This window comes from Hoplias malabaricus, chromosome 18, assembly GCF_029633855.1.
Source record: "Hoplias malabaricus isolate fHopMal1 chromosome 18, fHopMal1.hap1, whole genome shotgun sequence".
Taxonomy (NCBI): Eukaryota; Metazoa; Chordata; class Actinopteri; order Characiformes; family Erythrinidae; genus Hoplias; species Hoplias malabaricus.
The window spans coordinates 1,238,505-1,261,131 of NC_089817.1; the positions used below are offsets into that span (position 1 = coordinate 1,238,505).

General features: G+C 46.5%; 2 protein-coding genes across 2 annotated transcripts in view; both read right to left on the reverse strand.

The window, feature by feature from the left end:
• Positions 1-519: 519 nt before the first annotated feature.
• On the reverse strand, positions 520-17,532 carry tbc1d10ab (TBC1 domain family, member 10Ab). The gene is made up of 9 exons (XM_066651652.1): positions 17,118-17,532; positions 9,976-10,075; positions 9,172-9,279; positions 8,275-8,381; positions 7,522-7,636; positions 6,829-6,894; positions 5,065-5,254; positions 4,381-4,535; positions 520-2,942 (listed from the first exon to the last, which is right to left on the reverse strand). The coding sequence occupies exons 1-9, from the start codon at positions 17,300-17,302 to the stop codon at positions 2,541-2,543; spliced, it is 1,428 nt and encodes a 475-aa protein (XP_066507749.1). The 5' UTR covers positions 17,303-17,532; the 3' UTR covers positions 520-2,540.
• A 1,990-nt stretch (positions 17,533-19,522) lies between these two features.
• The window catches only part of pptc7b (protein phosphatase targeting COQ7 b), a 23,804-nt gene continuing 20,699 nt past the window's right edge, over positions 19,523-22,627 (reverse strand). The window contains exon 6 of the mRNA XM_066650885.1: positions 19,523-22,627. This exon is cut by the window's right edge and continues 1,182 nt beyond it. The gene's annotated coding sequence lies outside the window, so the exon portion shown is untranslated.

The window sequence follows — 22,627 nt, forward strand, 5'->3', positions numbered from 1 at the left end:
GGGTTAACGGACAGTGAATTTACACACTTTTCACCAGGGTCCTTGCTCAGAGGCAAAAACTAACAGCAGCTCAAGTGCAGCCTCTAGTGGCCATACTCATCAACCACAGGCAGCAGGGCCTCGCTGAGCCCCTGTCTCTCTTTAATCCGCAGTCTCTCAACATCAGGAGCTCTATTTAATCACAAGTGAGTTTTATTAGAAGCAGCTGGTGTCAGCTCTGAACTCATGATGATGTTGTTTTATTAAAGCAGCGAGACAATGCTCATTAATAAACAGAAGTTGGCCGAAGAGGCTCCTTTTCCTCTGTAGTTCCTGCCCTGCTTCATTTAACTGTAACTGAATGTTTATGTTGACCGTTCCTCCATGAAAATTTTACTTTTATATGAAATAAAGGCTGTAAATGCTCACTTAATCCAGCTGCAGGACGGAGCTGTGGACCGGGAACCTCAGGGCTGGACACCATGGACACCTCACAGCAATGTTCAAACAGCACAGGTCTGAATGTGTGTGCACCTTTATTCACCAATAAGAGCCATGTTTGCAGCACATAATTACAATTTTTATTTCAATTCATTTTGAATACAAACCGTGGTCTAAATGTAGTTTTGATTCGAAGGAGCTGTGGATAAAGGGCTACAGTAAGACGTTATGTTTTTGTTTTCATCCCTAAATTCCTGCCGCATGTTCTCCCCAGTCATTAGCCCCCAGTCATACACACTGCCCCTGACCTGAGAGGGCAGATCTGAGCAGAAACAGGGACACCCTACTCACCAACAGAGCCAGGGACCACTGGGATCAGTCTCAGTCTCCTATTGATAGCACCAACATCACACCACTGCGCTCTGGAGCCCAGTTTACAGCAGCGTGGTGTAAGAAAGAGCTTAAGACTAAAAAAAAGGTGTATACAACGGCTGTTCACCACAAAACAGCTTCAGCAAGAAGTAGGAGCTGAGCTCAGCCTCGATCTTAAAAGTTAGCATCTTGGTGGAAGAAAACATCCATCTGTGAAAATGCAGCGTCTGCTCTTTGATCTCACTATCACACAGTGATGAGCTTCACATGAGAGGCTACTGCTCCAGAGACGTGTGGAGGTCCTTGGTTCAGACGTAACGAAAAAGGAAAGTCTACTTCCAAACGTTTGCAGACAGCCCTTACACCTTGTTCAGTGTCTACAGAAGAGCATGGGACGCTCTGGAGCAGCTACACATGACTCCAACATCACCACGGCCAGTGTAAACCAGGGCAAGGAGGGCAGGATTCAGCTGTGGAGCAGTGGAGGTGTGTTCCGTAGAGTGATAGAGCTCCATACAATACCCCACTCACGTCCTCGTGGCTGAACGCCATCAAATCCTCACAGATGTGTTCAAACACCTAAACCAAAGCCTTCCCGGAGGAGGAGTAAAGGCCCTTACTGCTGCGAAGAAGAAACAAATTCCTGATTAACCCCTTCATTTCGGAGGAACTGTTAGTGCGAGGCGTCCATAAACTTCTGGCCTCATTGTGTATGCGCACATTCCTTCATTAAACAAATGGAAAACACTTCAGAGTGGAAAACAGAGTCAAAATCTCCCAGATGATTGCTCCCATTCCCGTTGCATTCTGGGAATTGTAGTCCAGTCTGATTGGACGAAGACACCTGAGGTTGCTTTTAGCCAAACTCCGCCCACTAAGGTGCTGTTTCCTAGCAACTGCTGCTGAAAACCCCCTTCAGCTCAGTTTATATCACAATATCTACCTTTCTTCATCAGAACCACGCAGGAGCTGCTGAGGAAGAACACGTCTGTGGGCGGGGCATGGAGGGGTGAGTCAGTAAACATTCACAGGTCTCAGGACGATGCTCAACATCATCAGATTCACCACGTCATAAAGCAGTGGCTGGGTCCCATTTGTGGCATCTGTGATTCTCTCAACACCTCCCTCCTTTTCTCTCTCTCTCTCTCTGTCTCTCTCTCATGCAGTGATCAGCCAAAACATTAAAACCAGCACCTATCCTGCTCTGCATACTTTGTTACTCCCTGGTACCAGTGTTTGTCCGTGGAGAGAATGGACAGTGAGTATGAAAAAGGAGGTGGTTTTAATGATTTGGCTGACTGTAGTATGTCGTATGATGTAGTAATACCATACTGCACTAATATTCTATCTGTATTGTGCAGCAATAATAGAAAATGTAATTTCCTGCACTGAATGTCCACTAGAAGGCGCTCTCTTCTTCTGTCTCTCTCTCTCTCTGTCTCTCTCTCATATTACTGCAGACCCTGGAATCTCCCAGACGTTCTTGCGACCCAAATGGGGACCAATCACACTGGGCTTAAAGCAACACTCCGTAGTATTTTTACCTTAAAATGACAGCTTCAAAATCACTGAGATGCTCCACTGGGTTTTCACAGGGAGAACAGAGCCTGTTTAGTTGCTATTCTGGGCTCAGCACTGCAGAAACTGCACTATGTACCTTTTAAAGGAGGGGAGTTTGTTGTAAGAACTGCAAGAGGACCACAGAATTAGGACACCATCAGAGACTGGGCTTCTCCCTCTCTTCCTGTCTACAGGTATGTGTCGTGTTCTGTGCTACTCAGACTCTGATTGGACGCCTGGAGGGGCGTGTCCTTCATCAGAGGCTGTGGTTGGCCAGGTAAAAGCTGGTCCTGAGGGGGCGGATTCTGATTAGATGTCTCTGGTGGAGAGGTGGCATTTTTCCTGTTCTTCTTCTTCTTCTTGTCCCTGTCCTCCTCCGTGGTCCGGGGGTCCGGGAGCACGTTGACGATGATGGTGGGCTTCTGGTTCAGGTCCTGTTTGCTGGGCGGCTCGGCGCCCATGATGGCTCGGGCGCCGTGCATTCTGGGGGGAGATTTACAGTGCAGTTCCCCTCTCGACTCCTTCCACAGGCGCAGCTGAGAGAGGTGCTCCTTCTCGATGTCCCGCTCAGACACGGGCAGCTCCAGAATCTGGAGGAGAGACACAAGACAGACGGACACAGATGGACACATCCACACGGACAGAGTCTCTTCACAAAAACTCATAAACAAAGAGGACAACATCTGCCCTGAGTTCCTGGAGTGACTGGAATAATGTGTACTGTCATAAGTCTTGGTACAGAAACAAGAGAGAGAAAGAAAGAGAGAGAGAGAAAGAGAGAGAGAAAGAGAAGGAAAGAGGGAAGGAGAGCGAAAGAGAGAGAGAAGGAGAGAAGGAGGGAGAGAAAGAGAAGGAGAGAGAGAGAAGGAGAGATAGAAAGAGGAAAGAGGGAAGGAGAGCGAAAGAGAGGGAGAGAGAAGGAAAGGGAGGGAGAGATAGAAAGAGAAGAAGAGAGAGAGAGGGAAGGAGAGAGAGAGAAGGAGAGATAGAAAGAGAAGGAAAGAGGGAAGGAGAGCGAAAGAGAGGGAGAGAGAGACAGAGGAGAGATAGAAAAAGAAGGAAAGAGGGAACGAGAGCGAAAGAAAGAGAGAAGGAGAGAGGTCATTGATGGACACAAATTTCTCTTGCCTTTTTTCCTAACAAATTATTCATTCATTCATTCATTATCTGTAACCCTTATCCAGTTCAGGGTCGCAGTGGGTCCAGAGCCTACCCAGAAGCACTGGGCGCAAGGCAGGAACACACCCTGGAGGGGGCGCCAGTCCTTCACAGGGCGACACACACACACACTCACATTCACTCACACACTCACACCTATGGAAAATTTTGGCTCGCCAATCCACTATGTAACAAATGGCCTTAAATAAAATCTTTTGTATCATTTTCACAGGATTTTAATTCATTTTTCATTTCATTCTTTTTAATTTTATTGATGAAACCATTTATATTTTTATATTCTATAGGGAATTGTAAGTAAACAAATAAGTAATGTATGACAAACATCTATTGTGTGTGTGTGTGTGTGTGTGTGTGTGTCTGAGAGACAGAGACACACACGTCTTCATGTGTTAACCCTGGTAAGTAAAGTTTGTGGGGTCAAGGTGTAGAGCTTTCGTTAACGACTGAGAGGAGGTGGTTAATTATTCCTCGATCATGTGAACGTCACACAGTATAACTTCTGCTTCACTGCGCAGCACACGTCAACCCTCTGCTGATTACTGAGAAAATACTGAGCAGACAGGAGACGATGGAGACAAGAAAACACACTCTCTCTGAGGAACACACTCTCTCCACAAGATGGAGACAAACTCCTGTTTTCATTCGTTTTCTGTAAAAGAAACTGAACACACACTAATTTCGCTGAAGGCTGTATGAAGTGTTGAACGACTAAAACCACTAAATCTGTCATTGGCCGAGTGAAGGGTGTGAAGCAGACAGTTATCTTACACCCACACATTACACTTACTAAGAAGAGATGACTAAAGAGGTGACTCTAAGTTCCTGTGTGTGTGTGTGTGTGTGTGTTACCTCTCTGATGAGGAAGGTCTCCTGCATGTAGCGCGGCTCCACGGCTCGAAGCAGCTCCATGGTCTCGTACTGACCCTGACAGACCTTTAACTTCTCCTGAGATCCCAGCATGCATTTCAGCAGCACCAGCCCCACACGGAAGATGATTTTCACTCCTAGACCAACACACACACGCCGAGTTACGATACACAGCTTCATACGAGTTCAGTCAGTGTGCAGCACCATGAAGGAGTTTTATACCGCGTGGCAGACAGGGGGCGCTGCTGCTGCTCGCGTGCTCAGTGTGTGTGGGAGCGTATCGTAGAGCGCAACACTTCTGCTGAATGTGTGTTGGGGGCAATAGCAGATTACCATCGTGAAGCAGCCCATACATCATCTGTGTTCACGATTAAACACCACTTACACAACACTGGAAAACAGTGGAGAGGGACACTGCGGTGGTCTTTGGTGTTCAGGTTCATTAAACGTCATCTAAACATGTTCTATTTCACTTCTGAAAACACTTTGAGAGCAGCCCATGTCCCGCTGCCAGGATCAAACAGGAAGTGCTTGTGGTTGAAGTGTCAGGACCAGCCCTGAACAGACTGTGTTTATTTAGTGTAAACATGTACGTGTAACGTACAGAGAGAGAGAGAGAGAGAGAGAGAAAGAGAAAATAAGAGAATGAGAGAGAGAGAACCTCACCCTCACAGAAGAACATGTCCCAGACCCTGAGCACCGAGGCCCAGGGCAGTGTCCGGGAGAACACACACATGAACCACTCGGTCATGTAGAGGATCGGGTCGATCTTGTGCTTCTTTAGATGACGATGAGCCACTGAGGAAACCCGCTTCAGCAGAGCAAACAGAATCTCTCCATCCAGCTGAATCGCCTCCTACACACACACACACACACACACACACACACACACACACACACACACACACACACACACACACACACACACACACTTCTCTGTAAACTCATGTCTCCAAGTGAATTTACTGATTCTCCAACAGTATTTAAGTTCTCTAACATATGAGCCATGGGATGGTTGTTGATGTCTCATTTAAATCTAGCAGAGTTTAGTAGAAACAGCAGAAACAGATTAAAACGCAAAAGAACTGAAGAAAACCTGCACTCAAACAGTTAAAGGCTGGCCCAGTCCCTCTGGGAATTAGTGACTATTCTAAATCTAAGACTTGGTACTGTGTGTGTGTGTGTGTGTGTGTGTGTGACAGAGTTGTTCATTAAGACAGACGCACTGAGGATCAGTGTAAAGAGCTACAGGTTTGTTAATGAACAGCTTCAGTCGGATGAAGAGCACGGGAACAGCAACCTTTAACCCCTCACTCCCACATCAGCACAACTTCATACCTCACTCATACCACACACCACACTCCTCACAGACAGCCACCCGGAGGAAACCCACGCAGACACAGAGAGAACACACCACACTCCTCACAGACAGTCACCCGGAGGAAACCCACACAGACACAGAGAGAACACACCACACTCCTCACAGACAGTCACCCGGAGGAAACCCACGCAGACACAGAGAGAACACACCACACTCCTCACAGACAGTCACCCGGAGGAAACCCACGCAGACACAGAGAGAACACACCACACTCCTCACAGACAGTCACCCGGAGGAAACCCACGCAGACACAGGGAGAACACACCACACTCCTCACAGACAGTCACCCGGAGGAAACCCACACAGACACAGGGAGAACACACCACACTCCTCACAGACAGTCACCCGAAGGAAACCCACGCAGACACAGAGAGAACACACCACACTCCTCACAGACAGTCACCCGGAGGAAACCCACGCAGACACAGAGAGAACACACCACACTCCTCACAGACAGTCACCCGGAGGAAACCCACGCAGACACAGGGAGAACACACCACACTCCTCACAGACAGTCACCCGGAGGAAACCCACACAGACACAGGGAGAACACCCAGTGCAGGGCCCTAAAGCACCCGTGTGTAAATGGGAGTCTGACGTCCTTCATTCAGTGCTCAAATCTAAATCCAGATCATCGTGGTAATCCTGTTTATAGCAATTTAAACCACAATCACGTTATTGGTCAGAAAAATAACACAGTTCCTCCAAATGTTTTAGCGCTAGAGAATATAACCAAACATTTACATTAACATCATATTTATTTGATCTGACTGAGAGCGTCTGGTGCCCTGCGATGGACTGGTGCCCTCTCCAGAGTGTGCTCCTGCACTGTGCCCCTGATTAAGGTGAAGCAGTGAGAGCAGAGGAACGAATGAATGGATGAGGGTATGTAACATAGACCAGACTGCTGTGTAAACGCAGCTGTTGAGCTGAGCTGGTTGAACGTGCTCGGTGCTGCAGGCAGATATTGCATCTGTATTCAAACCTGAGTGTGTGTTATCAGACCAGTGTCAGAAACAGCTCGTGTTACGAGTGAGTGTTAATCTCACCAGGCCTGCGCTGTAATATCCCGGCAGATACTTCTCACAGATCTGCACCAGGCACCAAAACGCCTCCTGAAGAGAAGAGAAGCAAATAAACACATATTCATATGAAAACCTGAAAACATTAGCTGTGCAAATCTCTAATCTCTAGCCTCAGATTTGTCTATAATCCTTTAGCATTCACACATACATTGTCTGTAACCCGTATCCAGTTCAGGGTCACGGTGGGTCTGGAGCCTACCTGGAATCACTGAGCGCAAGTCAGAAACACACCCTGGAGGGGGCGCCAGTCCTTCACAGGGCAACACACACTCACAGAGAACACACCACACGTTCTCCGGTTTCCTCCCATGGTCCAAAAACACACGTTGGTAGGATTGGCGACTCAAAAGTGTCCGTAGGTGTGAGTGTGTTGCCCTGTGAAGGACTGGCGCCCCCTCCAGGGTGTGGTCCTGACTTGCGCTCAGTGATTCCAGGTAGGCTCCAGACCCACCGTGACCCTGAACTGGATACGGGTTACAGACAATGAATGAATGACATACAAATTAATGGAGGGTTATAGACAGAAAAATGTTACTGACCATTGTTTAATTGTTTACACCTCTACAAACACAAAGTAGTGTAAATCATCCTGAGATTTCTCCGCTGAAGTTGTTTCTGACTGAGACAGAGTTCATGGTGTGGTGCTTGTTCTCTAACCTCAGCCGGCATGTGCATGAGCAGAACCGCAGCGATTGGAGCCTGAGCCTGACAGTAACCTTCCTCCGGACGGTACAGAGTGTAGGCCTTCAGCACCCGGAACAGATCCTGCTGACTATAAAACACACAGACACACACAGACACACACAGACACACACAGTATTCAGACTTGTTGCTACTGTTAGCTTTGATAACATCAGTCTGTCTGTGATCATAAATAAACAGTGTGGTGATTAGAACAGAAACCACATAATCAGGTCGACCACAGCCCAGATGGTGAGGACTGTTTGGCCCAAATGTGGCACATCTGTAGTTCTCTCATGGCCCACATTCGGTTCTGAATGAGGCCGTTGACTCTGGGAGAGTCTGGACGCCTCGACTCAGACACAGCTCCACTTTTCTCGGGCTGGATGTCAGGTGTGTTTGCAACAAATCTAGGCCGGCCCACACAATACGTGCCGTAACCCAATTCAAGCCCTACTCATGACATTTGCCCATGTCCCACCTACACCACACGTGCCACTGCCACAACCAAGCCATGAGCGTTAAAAGTGGCACAGCTGTGGCCCGAACGCGTATCTGGAAAATAACAGAATATCTTTACACTGTTTGAGGTGAGTGTGTGGGAGAGGTGAGTGTGTGGAGAGTTATCACCTTAATAGGGGCCACTTGTCTAATGCTCATAGTTTCAGCTGAAAACTTCACAGAAGCAACCTTCAGGCACCAAAGATGTCAGAGAAAGCAGAAGCTCACCCGTGTCCTCCTCGAGCTACAAACATTTCATGGAAAGGAAACTGTCGGTGGAGGTCCTTCTCAATCACGTCGACCCATTTAGGATCTCCAGGCTGGCCGTCCAAGTCCTGACACAGAAAACAGTCCAGCTTCAGTAAACGAAGGGTTAATGAGGTCATTTTCCAAAAGTTAACGCTGCATGTGTATTAACGTGTTTATTTGTAGCCCACCAACCCACACACTGTGAAACAAGACTCGCAAACATCAGTCAGAAAACACGAGATAAAACGAGGCGCTCTGATCCTGCTCCGCTTCTGACAACAAGAGCAGAGACTTTAGAATGGCCCCGCCCCCTCGTCTGGGGACCCGTGTTTATGTGAGAGCGCAAAGACGAGGTTAAACTCAGCAAAACAGACACAACGAGCGCGGAGAAATAAGAGCACTGAGTAAAAACGGAGAAGAAAGAGAACAGAGTGAAAACGGCTAAAAACCAGAGCTTCTGCTCCTCGCTCCTCACTGCTGTGCGCTCGGGGTCGGGGTGAACAGCGAGCGGCTCATTATCATTTAAAGGAACAGGTGCTGAAAGCGGGCGTTCTGAACAGGGCTGTTTACACAGGGGGAGAACACTGCTGTGGGGCTCGTGGTCGGGGGGTGAACAGTGAGCGGCTCATTAAGTGTTCCACTGTGGGTGAATATGTGCCCTTCACAGAAAAAGTCTTAAAATCATTAAAAATGCAGTAAAAGAATGTGTTATTATTTTTTTGTATGATACATGTTTGTGGTCTGGACCAGTTCATATTGGACTGAGTGTGAGTTTTACACCTCTGCTTTAGCTGCTCAGGCACAACAGGCCTTTAGAAAACCCACAGAATAACTGTGTTTGTTAAAGACTGCTGCGATGGGGAATGCGTTTCTCACTTGGAACCTGTCCCTGTTCTGCTCCATTTTAACTTTCCCTCCACACAGATACAGCCACACCCGTCCTCTGAGAGATGGGGGGATTCCCTTCTGACAGCGCAGCTTCACCTGCAGAGAGAGAGAGAGAAAGAAGTGAGAGAGAGAGAGGGTGAGAAAGAGAAAGAAGTGAGAGAGAGAGAGAGAGAGAGAGAGGGTGAGAGAGAGAAAGTGGTGAGAGAGAGAGAGGAGACAGAGAGAAAGAGAGAAGTGAGAGAGAAAGAGAAAGAGAAAATAGACACAGGAATTAGGAATGAATTCGAGGTGTGGAGGAAACGCAGGTGTTTACTCTGGATCACTGATCACCAGCAGCACTCATCTCATCTCTCTCACACACACACTTTTTTAAACAATTCCACACATTCCATATACTGCACATAATACAATATCTATAAAATAATAATGCTTTATCTGAATATAATAGTCCATAAAATAAAACACACACTGTGCAGCGACAGATGAGCTACTGTCTCTGACTCTACATCTACAAGGTGGACCAACGAGGGAGGAGTGTCTCACAGAGTGGACAGAGAGTGGACACAGGGTTTAAAAACTCCAGCAGCACTGCTGTGTCTGATCCACTCTACACCAGCACAACACACACTAACACACCACCACCACGTCAGTGTCACTGCAGCGCTGAGGATGACCCACATTACATAAACATACTGTATAAGTTTAAAACAGCACACATTACATTACACTATTACAGCTTTAATGCGATTAATCAGTTTTACACTGAGGAGAAATCCATCTTTAGAGAGTGACCTTCTTGTGTTTTTTGCTCATCCACTTGTCCCAGCTGCTGAGCATCTCCAGCCATTTCACCTCCCTCTGCCTCAGCACCTCCGGAGGAATGTCTTCAGCTCTGAGAGAGAGAGAGACAGAGAGAGAGAGACAGAGAGAGGGTGAGACACAGAGACAGAGAGAGAGAGAGAGAGAGAGAGACAGAGAGAGGGTGAGACACAGAGACAGAGAGAGAGAGAGAGAGAGAGAGAGAGGGTGAGAGAGACAGAGAGAGAGAGACAGAGAGACAGAGAGACAGAGAGAGAGACACTAAAACAGTGGTCTGGGGCCAAAAAAGACAAAAAAAAGATTTCAAATAAAGAAAGAAAGTGGGTTTCATTCCACTGCCGTTTTTCATAACAGAATCCTTTAGGCCGCACTAGCTTACACACACACACACACACACACACACACACACACACACACACACACACACACACACACACACACACACACACACACACACACACACACACACACACAAATATACAAATCAGAAGACAAAGCATTCAGGAGCCTCTGTTTTCATGTGGTGGGTGAAGAGAACCACTCCTGACTCATGGTTCTCCTCCTCTGTGGGAAGCTCATGTTTCTCCATGTTTCTCAGTGAGCGTGTGATGGAGATCCCAAAGGCGTTTACAATCAAAAGCCTGTTTTATTAAAACCAGCAAACACACCCTGAACAGAGAGAACAGAGAGTGGAGGAAGAGTGTGGGGCGAGGAGGAGAAAATCCACGTGCATTTTTTACACAGCTATAGCCCAATGTGTTAACCTCAGGAAACGAGCAGCTTTAAAGGCGCAGTAGTGTGTTCAGGCTGAAGGTGGGTGAGGTCCCTGTGGGGTGTGGACAATGGACAGTTGTCTCTCTCTGATTGGTCAGTGTTACATGGCTGCTGTAAATCATTTGTATAAAACTGAAACCAGCTGAATGACTGTGTTCTGCAGCGGTGGGAGGGGGTCTGGGTTCAGGGTCAAGCCCTCACTCTTTATGTAGTCGGACACCTCCAAACCCTCACAGCACTGATCTAGTGTCAGGTCTTAGGCCCTCCCTGAAGAGTAGAGGCAGGAACTGCAGCTAAATCCTTATTTATAATCCTCTTTTCAGAAGGATGTGTCTGCTGCAGCTCAGAGAAAGTGAATCTTTCAGCGAAGGGCCCCTGAGCGCTGGGTGAAGAGCACGTGCTGGATGTTCACCTGCTTTATGTGGGACGTGAAGACGCACCTGTTCTCAGTGTACACGGATTTAAAGGCGTGGATTATCAGAGGATATGAGATTACAGGAGGCATGAGGAAACACAGGCCGTGTTTGTTATTCTCTCAGACCGGGACTGCCATATGGCAATATATTATTATTAGTGTGAGGAATTACATCTTCACCATGTTCTCTTCTGTGTAAAGAGATGTACAGCACACACACAGCACTCAACAACTCCAGGGTCCTAGAGGCCGTGGGTTCTAGCCGCGCTCCGAGTGACTGTCTGTGCTGAGCGTGGTGTGTTTTCCCAGTGTCCATGTGGGTTTCCTCCGGGGGCTCCGGTTTCCTCCGAAGCTCCAAATGACAATAGACAGTGGGGTTTAATAACAGAGGTTTAATTTAAAAGCGCAGTTAGAAGCAGCGGTGGAGTCTGTGTGAGTAATGGCGGTCTGTGCTGAATCAGTCCCAGCAAAGATCAGCAGTTTGTGGAGTGAAATTATGGAGTGGAGCGGATGTCTGTATCATCAGGGGTTTTAGGGCGGCCCTCTTTCTCCTCATCTCTCTGTTCAGTCTGTGGGCATCTGTCGACTGATGTGATAGATCTGGGCAGTTTGCATTCTCCTCCGGTGTGTTAAAATGTGAGGCTGTTTACAAAGCGGTGGGTCTCAGAGGAAACGTGTGTGCCCCCACCCTCGCGACTCTGCAGTGTTTCATAACGTTATACTGTACTCTTTTCAGTCCCTCTCAGTTTCAAACTGACTTCATAGTAAAAATGAAACAAGCCAAGCTCGAGGGAACCACACACGCCGAGAAAAGAGGACGAACTGCGACGGGGAAAACACAGGGAAAACAGGAAGCTCAGCAGTGGAAAGAACTTTCCCCTTGTTCTGCTTCCTCCTCCCTGCTCTTCCCAACAATCAGTGCTTCACCGTCTCAGACTAACAGCCAACGACAGACACCCACTGCCCTAAAACAGAAAAGCAGGCCATATACAGGTTCAGAAATGACTGGAAATCACAGTATATTGCGGCTGTTGGCTCATTTCACTCTTGGTGACGTTACAGACGAGTAATGACAGTGAACTTTGAACTCTAACTCATTTTCAATTGTTTTTTCATTTGTTTTTCCCCAGTTTTGAGACAGTTTCCCCTGTCTCTGTCAGTCATCAGCGAGTCTCAGTCTCTCAGTCTTCAGCGAGTCTCAGTCTCTCAGTCTTCAGCGAGTCTCAGTCTCTCAGTCTTCAGCGAGTCTCAGTCTCTCAGTCTTCAGCGAGTCTCAGTCATCAGCGAGGCAGGAGGGTGGGGCACCTGTTTCCTCACACATGTTTCCTCTGAGACACGTGAAGTTGACCCACCACTTATTTTCGAACTGCCACTATTAGTTTAAGAAGCAGGGACTGCCCCGAACTGTCACATCAGCTGACGGGTGGGGGTGGGGGGGATCCTACACACACTGAGACCAATAGATATTTGCTCTCTAGGATCCCCCGTGTTGGATGCCGAGGCGTCACCGAGGACTGAATCTGTGAATCTGACATCTCTTGGAGACATGGCCAACACTTAGAGCTCTCAGTGACTGTGTAACCAACTCGAACACTCTCAGGCTCTCATCACTTTATGGAAACTGTAACTGTTCGTAAAAATGACTGTTTTAATTGTATTTTTTTAAAAGCAGTGTGAAACAGTGAGTGAAGAGTTTATTCACAGCACTAACACTTTGTTTTTAGTTTATTTATTTATTTATTTAATTTCCTGCTGAATAAAAGCTTTGAAATGTGAGAATGATTGAAAATTAAATTACAATTATTCACTACACAAACCACTACTATCCCCATGGGCGACTGAACCACTGCACTACTGTAATGTTGTGGAGCTCCCTGCTGTAAATGGTGGCAGTGTGTGTAGAGAACAGAGTGTGTACAGCGAGCGAGAGAGAGATAAACCTAAAGATAATCAGCTTGAGTGGATCCGATTAACCGCAGGTAGATCAGCTGACCCTGGGTTACATAACACAGTCACTTTATTGTTCAACAGCTGTCTACAGTGATCCGAGCGCTACGTTATTTACATATCACTTCGTTCTGATACTAAACCAGTGATGGATCAACGTTTCCATGAACACACCGTGGATGTGAACGTTCTCACGCAGACACAGGGCGGGGCATGTTTACAAAACTACACTGAACGACATCAAGTGGCAGTTTAACTCCCTTTGCTCTACTTCTTCTGGGACAGCAATACACTAGGGGTTGGAACATTTCTGTGAGGATTTGATGGCACAAACACAGCTCCGAATCATCCCAGAGGAATTGGTTGGAGATTCTTCACACTACACAACACAGCTCCAAAGCTGCAGGGTTTAAACCCCTGTAGCCCATGAATAGCATTGAGACCAGTGACTGCAGGCTCATGTGCAGCTGCTCCAGACAGCTCTGTATCACTGTGTACTTATTAACTTGGGTCCAGCCTTGAACTAACTTTAGTCCCACTATGAATCTGCAAACTTCTTGTGGCGTCCCACAGGGGTGTATTCTGGGCCACATCACAATGTTGGTCTCCACTGCAAAAGTGACCCATCCCATGGTAAACAAATCTCTCAGAAGCTCCAAACAGAGTCAATGGCTTCATGAATAGCCTCTGTGCTCCATTCACAAAGCCTCTGACTCAGTTATGAGCTTTGACATTGACACTCGGACACAAATGCTGGAGTTCTCCCTGAGGCTAAACTGTCTCCAGCACACACACTTTTCTCTCTCTGTTCACAGCAGAGCACACCATCTCTGTGCTAGGATTTCTCACAAACCACAGCCTTTTAAGAGTGGGAATATTAGAAATAATCCATTCATAGTGGTCCATCACGTCTGCACCGAACATCCCACCCACTCAGAACGAGCAAAGCAATGTGTGCCTCGGACGATTGAGACAAATCTGGGATGAAAACAGTGAATGATAGGGTCATCATCAGACCAGTGCCCCACTCTGGAGCACCAACAATCATCTCTAAATATAAATTAATAAACTGTAATAGGATAAAAACTCAAACTAATCCAAAGCTTAAGTCATCTAGAGTCTGCAGAGTTTCCAACTTCCAAAAAGTCACTGAACACTCAAAGAAAGGACTGTTCACAGTGAACACAAATGAAAGACCAGACTTTATTCCATCTTAAAATTAGATTAATATTACTGTCACATGATTTCGTGGAGGTCTGGCCAAAAGGCCATTAAAGACAAGGCCGTATTGTTTGCCGTTTTAAAGAGAGACTCACAGAACCCATTAAACAAAACCCAAAATGTCCTGTGATTCATGTCTTCGGCGAGGAACTGGGTGGTGAACTAAATTAAATGAAGGGGATTAGGAATAAAGGCCTTTGGAGGAGGGAGAAGCTCAATAACAAAAAGAAAAAAGCAGTTTGTGAACGCACATCAGACAAAGTGAGTTTCCCACCATCACAAACACCTCTCCAGCTCAGGCCAGAGACTCCACCGCTCCAGAGAACACCGCTCCACAGATGACACCGAGGGGGTTTATATCGTGAACGCGCAGCTGTTTTTGTGTGTGCTAAGTTTACATCTCATAACTATGACGGCCTTTCACGTGATAAATTAATCACATGACCTAGCATCCCATAATAATGAGGGCCTATTTATTCCTTATTATTGCGAGAAGGTCGTCATAGAGACGCTGCATCATTATTATGAGACACTACATCGATTCAGAAACACTCAACACAAAGTGATTAGTTCTAGATACGAACTTCTGATTTTTGAGATATTAAATCATTAATGAGATACGAACACATTACGAGATAATTTGAGATATTAAATCATTACGAAGGAGCGAGTAATAATTAAGATCTCTTTATTATGACATACGAAACCATCACTGAGGCACTATCAAGTGTCTATCACTATCTCAAAGTTATGAACAACACGTGCTAACTCGTTATAAATGAGACACACGGGTGTGAGACACCGATTCATAAAGAGTCAGGGACCCACTACAGTTTGTTTATGAAGCACAGGAATAGGACTGAAGATGGGAGCTAGTCATTTACAGAAGTTTGAATAGCATTCATAGGTTTGACTTCAGCTTTTAACACAGTGCAGAGGCACACACTTTTACAGCGTCTTGTGGATTCGGGTGTGAACTGGAGGAAGGGTTTTTTAAACAGACCGTTTACAGAGAGTGTGCATTAAAAGCGTTCTCTCTGATGAGATCGTCTTCTCTCGTCTCTGTGTGCACTAATGAGATGAGATTACAGCGGAGTACGTGAGGGTTAATACAATCCACTGATGACATGGCTCTGGTTGTGCTTTTTTATAAAGATAGTGATGTTACTGATGATTTGGCTCAGGTGCTAAAGTTAGAACAGTGCTGTAACTCCAGAGCTCTTAATCAGTGCTGGAGAAACCAAGAGGAGCTTATTGTACATGACACACACCGTCCCCCACCACTGATGCTCTGTAACCAGGTTGTGGACAGGGTGAGGTGCTTCAGGTGTTTAGGAACGCGTTCGGATCTCCAGCTGAGTTCACCTCCCGCTGACAGTGTGTAAGAAAGTCAGTCAGAGATTATAATCTAATCAGGAAGCTGGAGGAGTCCGGGGGTGACAGTAAAGTCATGGGACAGGTGTGTGTCGGTGTGATGGAGAGTGCACTGGTGTTTAATCTCGGCCTGGTTTGGACTCAGTAAAAGTAAACTGTGTGGAATGATGAAGGGTGGCAGGGACAATAATCAGCCGTTAACAAACGTCACTAGGTGTTCTTTATAACAGAGGTTTACTCAGGAAAGCCACAGCAGTGATCACTGACTCGAGGCGCCCTCTTCACACTGCGTTTGAGCTGCTTCCTTCAGCCCGACGCTGTAGAGTGACTCTGATTAATAAAGAAGTCTATACAGGAGTGTTTGTTCCTAACGCTATCAAATATATTAATAAATTACACTCTCTCTCTCTCTCACTCACTCACTCACTCACTCACTCACTCACTCACTCACTCACTCACTCACTCACTCACTCACTCACTCACTCACTCACTCACTCTCTCTCTCTCTCTCTCTCTCTCTCTCTCTCACTCTCTCTCTCTCTCTCTCTCTCTCACTCTCTCTCTCTCACTCACTCTCTCTCTCTCACTCACTCTCTCTCTCTCACTCTCTCTCTCTCACTCACTCTCTCTCACTCTCTCTCACTCTCACTCACTCTCTCTCTCTCACTCTCTCTCTCTCACTCTCTCTCACACTCTCACACTCTCTCTCTCTCACACTCTCTCTCTCTCACACTCTCTCTCTCTCTCACTCTCTCTCTCTCTCTCACTCTCTCTCTCTCACTCTCTCTCTCTCACTCTCTCTCTCTCACACTCTCTCTCTCTCTCACTCTCTCTCTCTCACTCACTCTCTCTCTCTCTCACTCTCTCTCTCACTCACTCTCTCTCTCTCTCTCACTCTCTCTCTCACTCTCTCTCTCACTCTCTCATGGAGTCAGTCAGTATTCTCAGATTGTCAATATTCTGAGAGTTAGTCAGTAATCTGAGACTATAGCATTGTGATGCTTGAGATAGTATTCTGAGATAATCTTACTGAGATATTCTGAGACAGTCATTCAGTATTCTGAGATAGCGTTATGAGATAATATTGTTTTCCCATTTTTATGAGACGAGTCTGTCATGCTTGAGACAGTACTCTGAGATCAGTCAGGACTCCCGTTATAACACAGTCTGTCAGTACTCTGAGATAATCTGAGACAGTCCTTCTGAGAGTCTGACAGTACTGAGTCGTTCTTCTGAGACAGTCAGTCAGTGTTAATGAGACACAAGTCAAATCTCTGAGAAAGAGCCGGGGGTGAGAAACACTGAGTTTCACTGAGAGTCGGTGAAAACTCTTTGTCTTTGATGTTGATTAAAGATAATTTGGAGAAACCCTGTAGATACTCACGAGTCTCCAGTGAGCTGCTGGGCTCCTCCGATAAAGCCGTATTTATCAGCCTGCTTTTCCGAGTTCGCGGAGCCGTTCAGCTCGGTCCGAGACCCGGGAGAAAAGCTCCGTGGCTCCGCCAGACTCTCCCTGTCGCCCGCCTGCTGATCCGCTCCGTGGCCCTGCGGCTGCGGGCTTTTAGCCATCGTTTATTCGGGTTAAACGCATTTACATCCAGTTTGTTCCACAGCCTCAGCACTTCTCCCTCTTCCACCGAACGGGGGCTGGCTTCGTCTCCACCAGCTGCTTCCTCCAACTTCCCATTCCACCTTAAGCGCTCCACCTTAAATGGTCCAGCTGAGGGAGACACACACACGCGCCAGCCTCCAAGCGACGGCTCTAAGTCTAGTTCAGAAAAAAACAGAACGAAAGATCATCCACGAAACTGGTGGTGTTTTCTTACTCGAATCCGTTCCACCTTAAATAGTCCACCTTTAATACCGCGGCTGTAGGTTGTAGAGGAAACAGCTGGATTCAGTTACACAGAGGTCTCCTGCCTCCAAAATGAAACTTAGCTTCTAATTCCAATTTTCAGTTCCACCTTAAATGGTCCAGCTGAGGTTGACATGGACACACACACAAACTTAATTTATAAGTTAGTTAAGCAAAACCATAACATTCTTCCATGAAGCTCAGACTGGTTTATTTATATTTCCCGTTCCACCTTAAACAGTCCACCTTAAATAATGTAAAGGAGTTTGACACAACCACACACTCTCACCCAGCTGTAACTGTTATAACCACATTCTTATTTCGAATATTCAAAACAAACGAATCTAAAATATAAAGCTGTTTATTTATTTGTAAAGGAAGTGGCCTGCTAATTAGCATAACTAGCTAACCTGCTAGCTACGTGAAATGTTTTCAGTTCGTCAGAGTTTAGAAATAATGCTAATTTTAGCAAATATCTCTGACAATAATGAGATTAATTGAGTAAATCGATTTATTGTCCAAGCTAGTGTAGAAGTAGAAAAGAAGCAGTTAAAAAAACACACTGAAGAACTGAACTAAGTTAGACGTGGAGCTGGAGCTCTGGATTAATCTGAGCTCTAAAATATAAAAAAGCTGAAGCTTGAGAGTCATTGCTGCGACTCAAACAGTTTATTATTAGGAACACAATCAAAAATTAAAAGTATGTTTTTGTGGTAATTGTTAATTGTAGTGCATTTAATGTAAACTCTATTATGGATTGTGTACTTGCAGTAAATGTCCACACGATGTCGCCACAGTATATTGTATGATCCTGTTCTGTTCTGTAGCGGTATGAGTTCTGGGTTTTTAAACCCCTCAGTGTCTGGACCGAGAACAGTCCACCGACCAAAAACATCCAGCCGACAGCGTCCTGTGTCACTGATGAAGGACTAGAGGACGAGCGACACACACTGTGCAGCGACAGATGAGCTACTGTCTCTGACTCTACATCTACAAGGTGGACCAACGAGGGAGGAGTGTCTCACAGAGTGGACAGAGAGTGGACACAGGGTTTAAAAACTCCAGCAGCACTGCTGTGTCTGATCCACTGCAGTTTTGGCTAAGTGCAGCACCTTGAAGCTTTTGAACAGTTTGGATGTTAAGAACTTCTGTGCTGTGGTTTGGACTCACCTTTTCCCCTCGACAGTGCTGAGCCCAGCTTGTTTTCATAAAACACACACACACACACGTTTGTTTCCATGCATTGGGGACTTTATTATAGACTTACATACATATATATGTACGTACACACACACCTTCGCCCTGCAACACAACGTCATCTGAAAATGTAAAGTCTGATGTTGAACCAGTTTGTGTTCTCTACAAGGAAGAGAATGCCTTAGTGTGAGTGCTCACACATTTTTGTCTCCACAACAAAAGTGAAACCTGGTACACACACACACACACAAACACACACACGTAGATGGATACAATCATTCATGTACCATGCAGATGATGAGCAAGAAATCCGTCATAATACAACCACTCAGTGTGTGTGTGGACCCTGAAAAGACAGGTGTGTGTGTGTGTACGTCCCGAGCTGTGATCCGTGTGTGTACAGGACCCTGAGTCAGTGGTGTATTTGTGTGGAGACCCTGAGTTATTAACTGTGTGACACACACTCACGAAAATACCCGTTTTAAATTGAATGGTGAACACTGTCAGTGTAGGTGTGTGTGTGTGTGTGTGTGTGTGTGAGTGAGAGAGAGACATTGAGCCTGAAAACAGAAAACAGTGAAAGGAACAGAAAACAAACATCATATTTAAGTATAAATACTATATTATTTTTATTTAAATATTTTACAACTTGGAAAACATATTTACAGAAACTTTATTTGCATTGTTACACTGTACACCACCACCCCCCCCCCCCCCCCCCCCCCACACACACACACACACACTCACTAGAAGAGTGTTTACCTCATCCAGACATCAACACATCTGCAGAAGCACTGTCAAACAATCACCAGAGAAAAATAAAATCATCTACACACACACACACACACACACACAGAGGCAGGACGGACGCGCTCAATTCATTTTAAGGCGGATTCGTTGTGATATATGTCCTGCTGCTGTAACTAACACACACACACACAGTTGATTCGTAGGGCTGCACAGTATATATTCTGATTTAAGAACTAACCAATTACAGAGCTCGTTAACTGCTGTGACCAATCACAGCTCCAGGTGTGGGTTTCCTTCGTCAAAGCACCGTGGCGTCGTCGTTGTTAAAGAAACGCCGAAGTAAACACTCCCTCTGCTTTGTTTTGTGCGCAGATCTCTTTTGTTCCCACAATTCACCACTGATTCTCTCAGCTTCAGAGAGCAGACGTTTCCCTCAGAACAGACCTCTTTATTAATTAATGATTAATTTACTCACACCTGGCCACACCCACTATGTTTGTAGTTTTAAAGAAGGTTCAGAATCAGAGACCGGTGTCAACATCAGAACATCAGAACCGCCCTCGTCACGGACCCACCGCGGTTTTAATGAAGGAGCACTGTACAGCGTCTCACCGCAATCACAACCTCAGCCCTGGTTCCATACGGTGCAGCCCTACAGCCCCAACAGGGGACAGAGAGGAGAGGAGAGGAGGAGAGAAAATGAAAATGACAGCAGATGAGCAATGTATGAGAAGAGCTGAGAGAAACAACTGAGAACAGAAGAGAAGAGCTGACAGAACGAAGTGTGTGACAAACCAAACAGCACACACACACACACATCATAAAGAGCAGCTAAGAATGACTTTGCATTTAGGCCCCGCCCACAAACATTAACCTCATTGTCTCACTGGTAACGACTGAACATCACAGACTTGATCCCCCCCCCCACCTTTACAGTATACAGTTACACACACACACACACACACACACACACGGAGAGAGAGAGAAGACGTGAGGACGGGAGGGAGGATGGAGGGACGGAGGGATGCCTTGGTTGTGCTGGTAAATATGGCTTTTCTGCTTTGGTTTATCACCGACTGCAGCTGGAGTCGCTCTATGGCTTGGAGTGTGAGCAGAAACACTGGGAAACGAGAAACAAAAAGGCGCTCAGGAGAAACAGAGGAACGAAGAGGAGAATCACAGCTTTGAAGGCGTGGGGGGGGGGGGGGGGGGTAAAGATCTGACCGACCAAACAGCCCAGGGCTTCCATCTACAGCGCGGAACACACCTTTACAGACACTCTGGGATTTTCAGAAGGCGTCAGGCCTGGGCTTCAGACTGAGCTTAAGACTAGGACTAGTGTCTCAGGGGAACTGATGTCTCCGGTCTGGAGTTTACACATGAACACAGCCACCATCCTGTGGAAGCGTGCCGAGGGCCGCGGTGTGCTCACGTGCCCCACGTGCCCCAGTGTTTAGAGGCCGAGGATCTGCTCTGTGGAAAGCGAGGTATGTTTATTCATCCACAGTCATCAGGACCTTCATTAAACAGACAATGGTTTACTCCTCTGTTTAGAAAACAGCTGCCGAAACCACAGTGTGTTCCACTGCAATCTGAATATCCCAGGTGTTCACAGAACTCCCTCAGTCCACCTTAACAGCCACTCTCTCTCTCTCTCTCTCTCTCTCTCTCTCTCTCACACACACACACACACCTCTGCGTTCACGTTCTTTCTTAAATCAGCTAAAAACCATAAGTTTATAAAAATAAAACCTTCTGTTTGTGTTGCTCCTGACCTCGCGGTGTCGGACGGTTTGTGCGCGCGCAGCCGACTGATTCTTGGCTCAAAATGGAAGGGAGCTGAAGTGAGACACGCATTCAGACAGATCCCAGGGACGGACACGACCCCGTCATTAAAACCCCAGACAGATTAAGGCCCACAGATTCAAAATGGACGAGTAATAAGAGCCAAAGTGGAGCTGCTGAGTGTTCTGTTCTTTTTCCGAATTCTGGGAAAGCTCTACATACAGTAAACAACAGCTAGTAGACACCGTTTAGAAAGGAGAGAATTCCATTATTTTAAAGAGGACAATTACACACCAACACACACACTGTGAAACAAGACCTCAGTCCGTTTACTGTGCGCCGCCTGAGTCAGGAACATGGGGTAAAACGAGCCGCTCTGATTCTGCTCCGCTTCTGACGTCAAGTGCAGAGGCTTTAGAATGGCCCCGCCCCCTCGTCTGAGTCTGTCCAATCACAGCGCTGGACCCGTGTTTATGTGAGAGCACAAAGACGAGGTTAAACTCAGCAAAACAGACACAACGAGCGCGGAGAAATAAGAGCACTGAGTAAAAACGGAGAAGAAAGAGAACAGAGTGAAAACGGCTAAAAACCAGAGCTTCTGCTCCTCGCTCCTCACTGCTGTGCGCTCGGGGTCGGGGTGAACAGCGAGCGGCTCATTATCATTTAAAGGAACAGGTGCTGAAAGCGGGCGTTCTGAACGGGCTGTTTACACAGGGGGAGAACACTGCTGTGGGGCTCGTGGGGTTTGGACCAAAGCGGGTCACAGACGTTTCATTAAGAAACAGTTCTCCACAACGGACAGAGGTATAACTGGACACACACACAACGTAGAGTAGGTGTCTACAAACTTTTTTCTCATGGAGTGTACTTGTCTGTGAGGAGATAAAAATCAGAAACACTGGAGTTATACCTTTAACGTCACAAGGGACTGCATCAAACCCTCACTCTTGTAGTTAATAACGCTCACGATTTCTTTGCAGGTTTCACACACACACACACCCCCTGCAGCACGGTTCTAATGATGTGGCTGTTACTTTACTGGAGCCAATCCTGAACCACTCAGAGCCTCTCACAAAGGCCACGTCTCCCGCGGCGAAGTCTGAGTGGTGTCAGTTTACAGCTGGTTTCTCCCTGAGCTCCAGATTCTCAAACGACCAAATCAAGGTTTTCAGCTCACGCTGCCCTTGAGCACCTCCCCTTTAATTCTAGACCTAACTGAGTAGCTCCCCCTTGCCATGGAGCCACACTCCTCTCAGTGCTTTAAAGCAAAGGGAGTCAACTTAAAGCAACAGTAGGTCATTTTTTTT

Coding starts and splice junctions, on each gene's coding strand:
- tbc1d10ab (XM_066651652.1), bottom strand. CDS start 17,302: ATGGCTAAAAGCCCGCAGCCGCAGGGCCACGGAGCGGATCAGCAGGCG. Junction 6,895..7,521: donor TCATGCACATGCCGGCTGAG/GTTAGAGAACAA, acceptor TCTTCTCTTCAG/GAGGCGTTTTGGTGCCTGGT. Junction 4,536..5,064: donor GGACATGTTCTTCTGTGAGG/GTGAGGTTCTCT, acceptor GTGTTGGTCTAG/GAGTGAAAATCATCTTCCGT.